The following is a 13,149-nucleotide window of genomic DNA, read 5'->3' as shown; positions in this document are numbered from 1 at the left end:
TAGGGGAACTGTAACTCAGTTGTCATGTTTATTCCTGGAAACAGGCTTTGAAAGGATCAATCCTGATACGTTATTAAGGATTAAACAAGAGGAAGAGATATATGACTGGGATCCCCAGCATTCAGGAGAGAGAGAGAGCGCTCATTCATACCTAGGTGAGTAATAATACTATACAGATGAGTAATGCATTTTATAGAGAACTAGTAAAAAAGGCCCGTTTGTGACACAAATGAAACGGGCGCTAGCAAGGTTTTCCTCGGAGTGTGTATGTTTGAGAGAGTGTGTGTGAGAGTGACTGTGTGTGAGAGAGAGAGTGAATGTGCGAGTGTGTGTGAGAGAGAGAGAGTGAGTCTGGGTGTGAGTGTGAGAGAGAGAGTGTGTGTGTGAGAATGAGAGTGTGTGCAAGTGCGTATGTGAGACACAGTGTGAGAGAGAGAGAGTGTGTTTTACACAGATACAGTGTGTGCGAAAGAGAGAGTGTGTGTGAGACACAGACTCTCTGTGAGACTGAGTGTATGAGACCAAGAGAGTTTGTGAGTGACTGTGTGACACATAGTGAATGTGAGACATAGAGTGGTGAGAGACAGTGTGTGAGAGTGAGAGAGAGAAAGACATTGACTGTGAGAGAGAGAGAGTGTGTGAGAGAGAGAGTGTGTGTGTGACAGAGATACCCCCCCCCCCCACTCTCTGGTGTCAGGCCCCCCCTCCCTCTCTCTCTCTGGTGCCTGAGCGTTACTGTGCAGGACGCTGAGCTCTGGCTGTGCTTCAAGGAACTGACCAATCCTATTTAATAGAATGCACCTCCAACATTCTGAAGCCGAGAAACCTCGTTGGTCACTTCTGCTTGTGACGAACCCGGAAGTACGTGATGTCAATTCAGGAGATGGATACAGAGAGCAGGAATGCCTCAGCCATGCAGTCAGCTTCAGAATGTTGGAAGTGCATTTTATTATATAGGATGAAAGATGGTAAGAGTATAAGAGCTTAGTAATACTGTACAGAATTAGTGAAGGTTTTACAGAAAACAGAAGAAGTATAACAGATACTGTACAGAGTAATGATGGGGTCAATATTGAGCTGGTGGTGTTGAGCGTTTTTTTAGCTGCCTGCAGGGTTAGTCCCAGATAGTGAAAGCCGAGCCATATCCAGGTTTATGAGGCCAGCTGTCTCTTATGTGGTTAAATGCGATATTCATAGAGGCCCTTTTACTAAGGTGTGTACATAATGCGTTTCTAATTGGAACTACCACCTGGCTACCACGTGCCCCGAGCGATAATTTCATTTTTGACGCATGTCCAAAATACGTGGTAGAAATTTTCTACCGCGTGGCGCTTACCTGGTGGTAATCGGCAGTATACACGTGCTGACAATTACCGTCGGGTTAACGCGTGAGACTTTACCGCTAAGTCAGTGGGTGGCGGTAAGGACTCAGGCCAAAAATGGACGCTCGCTGATTTTTTATTTTTTTTTATTTTTATTTATAGACTTTTATTAGAAATACATGCCATTACAACAAGTAATATTTCACACATGGCCACTGAACATCTGATATCAATAACACAGATCAGTACAGCAATTAAACATGTACAACTAACCTAAACTTAAACCCCAAATCCTACGCTCGCTGATTTTAATTTTGCCACACATCCATTTTCGGGCAAAAAAGAAAAAGGCCTTTTTTGCAGGCACGCTGAAAAATGGGCCTGCGAGCGTCCAAAACATGCGCCTACAGCAGCACAGGGCATTTTTCGGCGTGCTTTAGTAAAAGGGCCCCTTAAACCGCATAAAGATAGGACTGACTTTTATGTGGTCCAATTTAACCGCTAAACTTTGGTAGTTAAGTGCCAACTCCGCCCCCAGACCACCCACGAAATAGTCAACTCTGAATTTAGCGGCCAGTGGTGATATTCAGTGGCGCTGACTGGTTAAGGGTTACTGAGTATCGGTGGATAACCCCGAACAAGCGATGTAACTGGCTAGTTGCCGTTCGTGGCTGGTTAAATCGCTTTCAATATCAACACCAACGTTTATTGTAATGTACAGCTGTGTAATAATAAATATTGTACATAGTAAGAGGAGGTATTACAGAGGACAGTTGAGTAAAGCTAAGTTACTTACCTATAACAGGTGTTCTCTATAGTCATCAGGATATACAAGGAGGTGATACCATTCTATAGAGCCTAGCACATTAAGGGGTCCTTTTACTAAGGGGTACTGAAAAATGGCCTGAATGTTTTTGATGCGCGCAGGTCCATTTTTCAGCACGCCTAGAAAAAAGGCGCATTTTTTTTGTGTGTCCGAAAATGGACATGCAGCAAAATTAAAACCAGCGCGTGTCCATTTTCGGCCTGAGACCTTACCACCACCCATTGACTTGGTGGTAAGGTCTCGCATGCTAACTGAGCAGTAAGTGTCATGACGCGTGTGTAAACTGGCACATGGTAGAAAATATTTTCTACCAAGTGTTTTGTACGCACATCAAAAATGGATTTACTGCCCGGGGCATGCGGTATTGACGCGTGTTGGACGCTCATAGGCGCCTACATGCCATAATAAAAGGACCCCTAAAAGGTTTAGAAAGTGTTCATGTGGAGCTCTTCCCACAATACATCAGTGGCGTAGCTACGTGGGGCCGGGGGGCCTGGGCCCCCGTAGATTTGGCCCTGGACCCCCCTGCCGATGACCCGCCCGACCCCCCCCCTCCCACCGCCAACCCACCGTCGCCGTCCTTTGCTGGCGAGGGACCCCAACCCCCACCAGCCGAAGTCCTCTTCTCGCAAAAGGCTTCCTTTTGTTTCTGACATCCTGCGCGTACAACGTTGGTTGGGGTCCCCCGCCAGCAAAGGTAGGCAACGGCGGGTTGGCGACGGGAGGGGAGGATCGAGCGGGTCGGCGGCAGGGGGGCGTTGTCGGCAATGGCGGGGGGGGGGGGGCGGCGGCACCGGGGGGGCTAAAATATGCCCCCTCACCTCGGGCTCTGGACCCCCTCCCACCGAAGTCTGGCTACACCCCTGCAATACATCATAACGTGTGTAACCCTTGGTAAAAAAAAATTATTTTTCTACCTTTGGGGGTGGGGGGGTGTTCTAGAGAAAGAAGTGGTCCATGATGGCACCCGGGGGTAGAGGCCACGTGATTTCAGCCCTGCCACAGGTGCTAAAGATTTTTCCCCAGAGGTCCTGTTCCTGAGCCGCTGGAGGCTCGTTTTAGGCTGGGGAGACAAGGCAGGAAAGGCCCTGGCTCTGCCTGAGCCTCGGGCCGAGTGGGGAAGCCTGCTGCACATGTGCGTGACCTCATTGTGCATGCACAGCGATGACATCATGAGCATGTACATGTTTGGAGGTCCCATTTTTGCCCTGGAAGTTGGGAAGACTAAAAAGAAGATTTTGAGGGTCCAGGAGGAAAGTTTTTAACTAGCAGGAGGAGCCCGGAGAATGAAGGGCTTTATGGGGTTGTGATTGTGCACAATTGTGCAATCGCACATACATGATGACGAACATATTTTTGAAGTGGCCCAAAGAATGCTGGGAGAGGAAGGGGGCATTGGGGAGCCCAGAACAACCTGAAAATGATGTGAATTTCCGTGCATGCTCATTAAGAGGAAAGGAGACTGGCACTGACACCTTCTCAAAATATTTATAGTATTTTAAGAGTTCAGACACTGTTATAAATTAAAGAATGTAGGTGCCCAGAGGTTCTAAAGATGTATTATGACCCTTTTTAAAAAAATTGATATGAAGTCTTTATTGAGTACTAGTAAAAAAGCCCCGTTTCTGATGCAAATGAAACGGGGGCTAGCAATGTTTTCTTCTGTGTGCATGTGGGAGTGTGTGTGTCCGTGCCCTCTGGCCTCTCTCCCCTCCCCCCTCTGAGTCCTTCACTGTTACAGAGCCAGCGATTTGATTTGGTGCTCTGCTGTTTTCCTTCACTGACTGTGTTACAGAGAGGGCGGGGCAGACACTCATAGGGAAACCGGATATCTCGCCCCCTTCACGCTTCCGGCTGGAGGCTTCATAGAACGTTGGTGTTGCCTTTTATATAGAGAGATTGAGAAATCCCTGTACAGAGGATACTACATGAAAAAGAAACAGCGTACAATCGTACATGAAGATATAAACAAAATAGCCCCAGCATAACCCTCACAAAGTTACCTTGCAACAATACAATAACTACATGAATTCCAACTCTGCCAACTACATAAACAGTGACTCCAAAGTTTTGAAATTTTAGTAAACCTTCCCCCACCTTCCAACACCCACCTATCCCACCCAACTAGACCAAGGTCCCTCCCCTCTCACCCCTACCTGCCCTCCCCTACCCCCTTAACATTCACAGTGCTTCAGAAAGGGCTCCCATATTGCCTCCCACTTCGCCTCCGTGTGACCTTGCACAGCCCGAAGTCTCTCCATTTCACATAAGAACCATAATTTATTTAACCATCTCGTCAGAGGAGGGACATTTTGCAGATTTCCAATACCCAGCAATCACAACCCTCGCAGCCACCATTGCTTGCCTATTATGACCCTTTTTATGTTTCAATCATTTTTATTAAGTGAACATAATCAGCTGTAACATTTCACATTACATAAGCAAGTTCCATAACAGCAATTGGCATATCTTCACATTTTGTCTTTTTATTGATATTAGTATTTCCCCCCCTAAACTACTCCCCCTCCCCTCCCTGTTCCCTCCCCCCCTTTTTTCCCTTATATATCCAATAACAAGCAGAGGTTACAGGAGCAGCAGCAACGGGGATTATAGGTTCAATATCTGGCTCCGGACCATTGGGGTCAAGGTTTCCCAAAAGGGTGCCCATCTGCATTCAAATTGTTGTCTTCTTATCCGTGGCTGGTTCCGCATTGCCAGATGTTCTGTACGTAAAAGTATAAGCATTTGAGTTCGCCAATATTGCAGTGATGGTGGTTTGTTCCCCAGCCACTCCTGCAGGATTGCTTTTTTCGCTACTACTGTAGCTCTTTTTACAAAGTCTGTGAATCCCTTCGGCGTTGGCTTGCTTAGCCTTGGGTGTCCAAAAAGCAACTTTGGATCATATGTCCATCTTCGGGACCAGAGTTCTGTCACTTGTTGTAGTATACTTTTCCAAAACCAAACCACTCTTGGGCATGTCCAAAACATGTGAGCCAATGTAGCCCCTTCTTGATGGCATTTCCCACATGCTCCATCCGGTGATGCTCCCATATGGAAAGCTCTTCTAGGCGCCACATATATCCTTAGTGCGAATTTTTATGACCCTTTTTAATGAAGTTTTAAGTGTGTGAGTTTCCCATTTGGGGGTCATAAAAGTTCTTATATAAATCTGTTTAAAGCAAGGCTGTAAGGTGTTGCATGTGGTTGAAAACCTAAAATGAAGGGTTTTTATAGTGTAATTTTAATGATTGAAAAATGGTAAGGGGCTGTCTCCATAGAATTCTATGGCATGACTCTGATTGGCTGCACAGTTCCAAGAAGGAGCCTGTTTCTAGGGCCAATTAGAGTCTCTCGCTGTGAAGAAGGAGGAGGAGGCTGAGTGGTTGTGTCTGTGTGAGAGGAAATTTGAACAAGAATAAATTTGAAAATTATAAGGAGGGAAGGATAAAGAAAGTTAGAGTAATATTTAAAGAAAGTGTTTGGTAAGGAATTTAGGTCCTTGAACTCAGAGGGCGGGAGGGAGGGGGGGCCCTGGCACACACTCTCATGCTCACACACACTCTCTCTCTGTCACACACACACACACTCGCACCCAGACTCACTCTCTCTCTGTCACGCACATTCACTCTGTCTCTCTCACATAGTCACTCTCACACACACTCTCTCAAACATACACACTCCGAGGAAAACCTTGCTAGCGCCCATTCCATTTGTGTCAGAAACGGGCCTTTTTTACTAGTATTTAAAGAAAGTGTTTGGTAAGGAATTTAGGTCCTTTTAAAGGATTTTTTGGCCTTGTTTCAAGCCGCGCTGGTGGTCCCCGGTGCAGTAATGCTGATGGGCTTCGTTGACATTGCCACGCGGGAACCGCTAGTGTGGCTTGATAAGTGAGGTCCTAAGTTATTTAAAGCTGAGTGAAGAAATTTCAGAAAAAGAATTTACTTATAAATTGTTCAGTGTTTAAATAGAGAGAGTAAATTATTGCGATTTTCGTACAATTTATAGAAAGCAGGGACGTAGCCAGACTTCGGTGGGAGGGGGGTCCAGAGCCCAAGATGAGGGGGCACATTTTAGACCCACCTGCCAGTTTTGACCCCCCAGCGGCGGCACCCCTCCCCCGTCCCTTTTGACCCTTCTCCCCCGCCACCGCCAGGTACCTTTGCTGGCTGGACTCCCCAACCCCTGTCAGCCGAAGTCCCCTTCAGCGTCAGTCTCTGAGTCTGGCACGTTCGCTGATCTGGATTCTGTTTGAAACAGAATCCAGATCAGCAATGTGCCGGAGACCGGCGCTGAAGAGGACATCGGCTGGTGGGGGTTGGGGACCCCCGCCAGCAAAGGTACCTGATGGCAGCAGCAGGGGAGGGTTGGCAGCAGCGAGAGGGGGGGGATCGAATGTGACAGGGGAGGGTCGGCGGTGGGGGGGGGGTGAAAGCAGGGGGGCCAGGGCTAAATCTGCGGGGGCCCATGCCCCCACCTAGCTATGCCCCTGATACAAAGTCTGAAGAGTCTGATAGTCTTTGGTTTATATATAAACATTGAGGGGCCCATTTACTAAGCTGAGGTAAAATATGGCCTGCGCTAGTGTGGATGCGTGAAATTGGTGCGCGCTGGGCCATTTTTTACTGTGGCAGGTAAAAAGGCCTTTGTTAAATGGGGAAGTAAATGGCCATGCGCTACTATTAAAAGTACTATTAAAAGTAGCGCATGGCTATTTACTGCCTGAGCCCTTAATCACCACCTATTTACTTGGCAGTTTGGGCACCTGCACTACTCGGAGATTGGGTGGCAGAGTCGGTGGTGGGGGGCGGGGCTGGTGGTTGGGAGGCAGAGCTAGTGTTGGGCAGACTTCTACGGTCTGTGCCGTGAGGATGGCAGATACTAATCAAGGTCAGGTATACACAAAAGGTAGCACATATGAGTTTATCTTGTTGGGCAGACTGGATGGACCGTGCAGGTCTTTCTCTGCCGTCATCTACGATGTTACTTTGTAATCGGGCACAGCAATGTGGCTACACTGCCAATTACCACCAGGAACACCCCCCCCCCCCCATGGTAGAAAATAGAAAATTATTTTCTACTCCGGGAAACAGTGTACGCCAACTTCAGAATTACTTCCAGGCGCCTGTGCTACCCCAGCGGCAGGGCTGCCGATAGACTGGGCCAGGCCCGGGACAAGGCCGCCCCCGGGGACCCCCCACCCGAGGTCGCCGGGCCCCCCGCCACCGGCCCTCTCTCCACCCCCGGGCCCTCTGCACTGACCTTAGGCACCTCACCTTCGAAGGCGCAGCAAGCAGCTGCAGACCACTCCTTCCTTCCGTGTACCCCCCTCGTGGAAGTTACGTCAGGCGAGGGCGGGACACGGAAGGAAGGAGTGGTCTGCCACTGCTTGCTGTGCTTTCGAAGGTGAGGCGCTTAAGTTCAATGCCAGGAAGTGATGGAGGGCGGGCGGGCCGGACTGCGGCAGCGGCGCCGGGCCCCCCCCCCCCCCGGAGGCCCGGGCCCGGGGAATTTTGTCCCCCCTGTCCCCCCCTCTCGGCGGCCCTGCCCAGCGGTAGTGTTGATTTGGCCCACACTACCTGCATGGTAGCCCTGCCATGGCTTAGTAAAAGGGCCGCTTAAAGTTTTCTGCAACTGATCTGAAAATTAAGATGTCCTTTTATGAATGTTGAAATGTTTACAAACTCGCCAAGGTAAATTTAATTCCTAGTTAAAGAATTTCAGTCATTGGAAAGAACTTGAAGAAACTTAGGGCCCAGTTTACTAAGGCGCGTTAGCGTTTTTAACGCACCTACAATTAGCATGCGCATTAACCATGTAGGTGCCTATAGAGATATTGTAAGCACCTATACGGTTAACGCGTGTACATGGTTAACGTGCGGTCAAAATGTTAACGTGCCTATAACGCAGCTTAGTAAACAGGGCCCTTAAAGTTTCTAATTTTTTTTTGGTCATCTTAAATAAAAAGAGGTGGCATTTAAAGTAAATCTGTCCAAGTGAGAGGTTATGACCTGCGGAAACTTTGGACTCAGAATGTGTTAGTTTCTGACTGAGTTTAAAATAGTGACTTAATGGAATAGAATACTCCTGTCTTTTTTTTTTTTTTTATTTATTTATTTATAATTTTATAATTTTAACAAGGTAATCCTTGCTAGAAACACAGACAAATAGTATATATATACAACATTCTCATCCAATATTGCCAATAATAAGTAAATATGAAAAACTTACAAAGGAAAACAAGTCTTGCAATGGACAGGAAGTTTGTACACTTAAAGATAAAGAAAATAATTAACCTTCCTTAGACCTCAATTAGAGGGGGGAGTGATAGAATTAGAGAAGTTACAAAAATAGAAATCAACATTGTTAACAGGTAAAGGCTGCTTACTCCAGGATAAAATCATTTCAACTGTTTCGCCTCTAGGAATGATTCCAGTTGTTCAGGTGAAAAAAAAGTATATTTGGTCTGACCTAATTTAACCACACATTTTGCTGGATATGCCAAGAAAAAAGAACCTCCAGTATCAATTGTTCTTTGTTTCAATTTAAGAAAAGCTTTTCTTTTTTGTTGTGTCTGTTTGGTCACGTCTGGAAAAATCCAGACCTTAGAACCACAAAATTGAGCCTTGGTATTGCGAAAATACAATCTTAATATATTATTATAGTCTTGTTCAAAGACAAGAGAAATCAATAGTGTGGCTCTATCAAGTGTTGTTTCAGAAGATTGTTCCAAAATGGCTGAAATATCTTGAAAGTCTGAGGTAATATTTTCTGTTCCTCTTATCTCCCCTTTTGGTTTAGGAATGAAGTAAATTTTATTCAGTGGAGGAATAGCTTCCATGGGGATTTTGAGGATCTCATTTAAATATCTTCTAAATATTTCTATCGGCGATAACCCTAAGACTTTAGGAAAATTCAACAGACGGAGGTTAAGCCGTCTGTTGTAGTTCTCTAATTGTTCAATTTTCCGTCTTATATCCATATTATCTTTGATAAACATTGTCTTAAATTCCTTAAATGATTCAACTTCTTTGCCAAGATCAGAAACTTGCTTTGTTAGAGTATCTTTAACAGAATCAACATTAACTTTTAGCTCTTCCAGCTTGGCATTTAAATTTAAAACGTCACCTGAAGTTTTTTGTAATGTGGAGTTCATCAGGTTCAGCATCTCTCCAATCGATTCCAATGTCACCTCCGGTTTTTTTTCTGAGGATAGAAAAACTCCCTCAGACATCAGCGTCGATTTTGCCATGCCTGGGTCCTCGCTGGATAGCCCCGCCGATACACTTCCGGAATCGGCAGGGTTTCCCTCCAGGGACGCCGTCGACGCTGGACACGGAGGAGTCCGAAGAGTTGAAGGTGGTGAAAGGGAGGTTTCCTCTCCCAGCGGGGAACGCGCTTCTCCGAGTGCTCCCGCGGCGGGATCCTCCTCACGAAGCCTAGAGAAACCGGTAAAGTAGCGCTCCAGAGATGCTTGGACTGGGGAAGACATCGAGGTAGGCTGAGGATCTAACTTTAGCTTCCCTTTTCTTTTTGAATGAGGCATTGTATTAAAAAAGAATACGTTCTCTCTCCAAACACTCCGAGCTCACTACCATACGACCGGTTGAGCAGCCATCTTGACACGCCCCCCCACGAATACTCCTGTCTTGAGATAATATTTTATTTATTTTCCTATTACTACAATTTAAGGAAAATACTATTAACCAGTTCTTAATTTTTGGAACTTACTGGTTATACATTAGTGAGAACTGAATGTGGAAAGAGTGAGAGCTGACTGTGGAGAAACATTTCTCTGAAGACATCAAACCTATCAGAAGATTAATAGAACAGAACACGGAGTTAAAGTAAAGAACAGAATAGGAAATCTAGGAAGGGATTAATACGATTATTTTATTATGAAAAAGTTGGGGGGGGGGGGGTCTTTTACTAAGGCGTGCTAACATTTTTAGCGCGCACTAAAAACAGGGACGCGCTAAACACTAGAGATGCCCATAGGAATACATTGGCATTTCTAGCGTTTAGTGCACGCCTATTTTTAGCACGCACTAAAAATGCTAGCACGCCTTGGCAGAAGACCCCCTTAGTTTTTTCAACAATGCAGGAATCCACACTTCTGTTAGGAACACAGAACTAGTCTGTACACGTACAGATAAGGCAGTTTTTTATTCCTTTATTCTTTGTAAAGTTAGACACAGATACTGAAGACCATCAGTGGCGTAGCCAGACAGCCAGTTTTGGATGGGCCTGAGCCCAAAGTAGGTGGGCACAAAATTTGTGTTTTGAGTGAACTGAAATGACGGCTACGCGGGGGTGGAAAGTGGAAACAGATTACAAATTGGCTTCCTTACCTTGCTTACAATGGACTAGATAGGTTCACTTCCACTCTGGTCTTGGGCAGCGCTTTCTCCCTTCTCCATCCCCTCCCGAGTTTTGCATTTCTCCCTGTCTTCTGCCGCTCACCCCATCCGCGTGGTCTGGTCATTTTTACTGCCCTGAAGCGCCGTTCTCCCTCCAGCACCGGCGATTCCCATAGTCAGCCTTCTGCCAGCTTGCGTCGTCGGGGCCTCTCCTCAGGTGCGCGTCCCACCTTTGCGGAAAACAGGAAGTTGCAGAGTAGGCGGGACGTGCCTGAGAAGAGGCCCCGACGACGCACGCTGGCAGAAGGCTGGCTATGGGAATCGCCGGTGCTGGAGGGAGAACGGTGCTTCAGGGCAGTAAAAGGGAGCAGACCACGCGGACGGGGAGAGCGGGCAGAAGAGGCAGGAAAAGATTGCAGCCTCGCTTGGGAGAGCTATGCCACTGGCTGGGTTGGGGCTAGTTGCCAAAGGAGTATCTGGGAATGGAGTGGATGTTGTGCCGTTCAGGGAAACAAGCGTTTATAAACAGCTTGAGAATCTGAAAGTGGACAAAGCTATGGGGCCGGATAGGATACATCCCAGGATACCGAGAAGCCCTGGCAGGAACTCTTAAAGGATTTATTTAATAGATCTTTAGAGACGGGAGACTGGAAATGAGCTGATGCGGTCCCTCTTCACAAAAGGGAAGAAGTGAGAAACTACAGGCCGGTAAGCCTCATGTCAGCGATTGGGAAAATAATGGAGTTGCTGCTGAAGGAAAGGATAGTTAACTTTCTAGAAGCCTAGGAGGCATATTTTCAAAGCACTTTGGGAGGCTAAGTTCCATAGGTTTCTATGGAACTTTGGGAGGCTAAGTGCTTTGAAAATAAGCCTCAATGTGTTACAGGATCCAAGGCAACATGGCTTTACCAAAGGAAAATCCTGCCAAATGAATCTTATTGACTTCTTTGACTGGGTGACAAAAGAACTGGGTGAACGACATGTACTAGATGTAATCTACTTGCAGGGCCGGTCTTAGGCAGAGGCGACCAAGGCGACCGCATAGGGCCCCGCACCTAAGGGGGCCCCGCATGGCGTGCCTAAGGGGGTCCCACGCAGCGCCTCAACTCTCTCGTGCCTCCGCTCCAACCTCCGCCGCTGCTCACCTTAGTCGCCTGAGATAATCCCCATTCCCGTGGCTCGGCCACTCTGCTCCCGCCACCACCGGCGCGGCATCCACCCCCGGCTTGGGCCCGCCACTAATTGTAGTGGACTTGAACTGAATAATTTCTGGGGAGGGGAGGTTTCATGATAGCATTGTGCTTATTATTTCAATCAGTTTTTTTTTTTTATTACAAGTTTAGCTTCATTTGTCTTTATTTGAAATTTCGTAAATAAAAAAATGTTCTAAAAATGGAATAATCGTATCAATGGGGTGGAGCTAGGGTGAGGGCGGAGCTAGGGTAGGGGCGGGGCTGGGTAGGCGGGGCTAGGATGGGGCCCCACCAAATTGGTCTGCATAGGGCCCCGCACTTGCTAAGACCGGCCCTGTCTACTTGGATTTCAGGAAGGAAGAATTGTAATAATGGAGTCATTTTATTGATTTGCACATGTATTGAAGCATGTATCCACTGGAAGGAAGTTTAATTAAGGACATGTGGTATCAAACCCACACCAGCGCTCCAGAAGAGCAAAAAAAAAAAAAAAAAAGAAATCCTGCAAATAAGTACTGCTTTAATTATTTTTGTTACATTTGTACCCCGCACTTTCCCACTCATGGCAGGCTCAATGCGGCTTACATGGGGCAATGGAGGGTTAAGTGACTTGCCCAGAGTCACAAGGAGCTGCCTGTGCCTGAAGTGGGAATCAAACTCAGTTCTGCAGTTCCCCAGGACCAAAGTCCACCACCCTAACCACTAGGCCACTCCTCCACTCCAATTTGAAGCATTGCTATAGAGATTTGACAGACAGAGCTGTTATGCTATTGGAGAGTTTGGAATATTAGAATCAACAGGCAGGGAGGGTCTGGAATGCGATGATGGATGGTCAAGTGTGAACTGCCAGTGTGGCACATTAAAATTCTGAGCACTATCACTAAATTAACATAAGTAATAATATTTTTTAAAAGATTAAAATATAAGGAATAATTTTGATATCTATCATTGGTTTCAATAGTGATGCACTTGGGGTGCAGAAATCCAAAAGAGATGTACCAGATAGGAGGAGAGAGATTGGTAAGCTTGGCTCAGAAGAGGGACCTTGGGGTGATGGTGTCCGAGGATCTGAAGTTGACAAGTGGAGGACTGGCCTAGTGGTTAGAGCACCGGGCTTGCAATCCAGAGATGGCCGGTTCAAATCCCGCTGCTGTTCCTTGTGATCTTGGGCAAGTCACTTAACCCTCCATTGCCTCAGGTACAAACTTAGATTGTGAGCCCTCCTGGGACAGAGAAATATCCAGAGTGCCTGGATGTAACTCACCTTGAGCTACTACTGAAAAGAGTGTGAGCAAAATCTAAATAAATAAATACGACAAGGCAGTGGCCATGGCCAGAAGGATGCTAGGCTGCATAGAGAGGGGTATAACCAGTAGAAGAAAAGAGGTGTTGATGCCCCTCTACATGTCATTGGAGAGGCACCACTCGAGTATTGTGTTCAATTTTGGAGG

At 46.7% G+C, this 13,149-nt stretch overlaps 1 protein-coding gene across 1 annotated transcript in view; it reads left to right on the top strand.

Moving 5' to 3' along the window:
* Nucleotides 1-13,149, top strand: part of LOC115461718 — a 101,725-nt gene that overhangs the window by 23,764 nt on the left and 64,812 nt on the right. The window contains exon 3 of the mRNA XM_030191792.1: nucleotides 45-155. Coding sequence (XP_030047652.1) covers nucleotides 45-155 — 111 coding nt within the window. The remainder of the gene's footprint in view (nucleotides 1-44; nucleotides 156-13,149) is intronic.

Source organism: Microcaecilia unicolor, chromosome 1 (genome assembly GCF_901765095.1).
Source record: "Microcaecilia unicolor chromosome 1, aMicUni1.1, whole genome shotgun sequence".
NCBI classification, from domain to species: domain Eukaryota; kingdom Metazoa; phylum Chordata; class Amphibia; order Gymnophiona; family Siphonopidae; genus Microcaecilia; species Microcaecilia unicolor.
The sequence above is the reverse complement of the archived record's forward strand: the minus strand, read 5'-3'. Positions and strand labels throughout refer to the sequence as shown.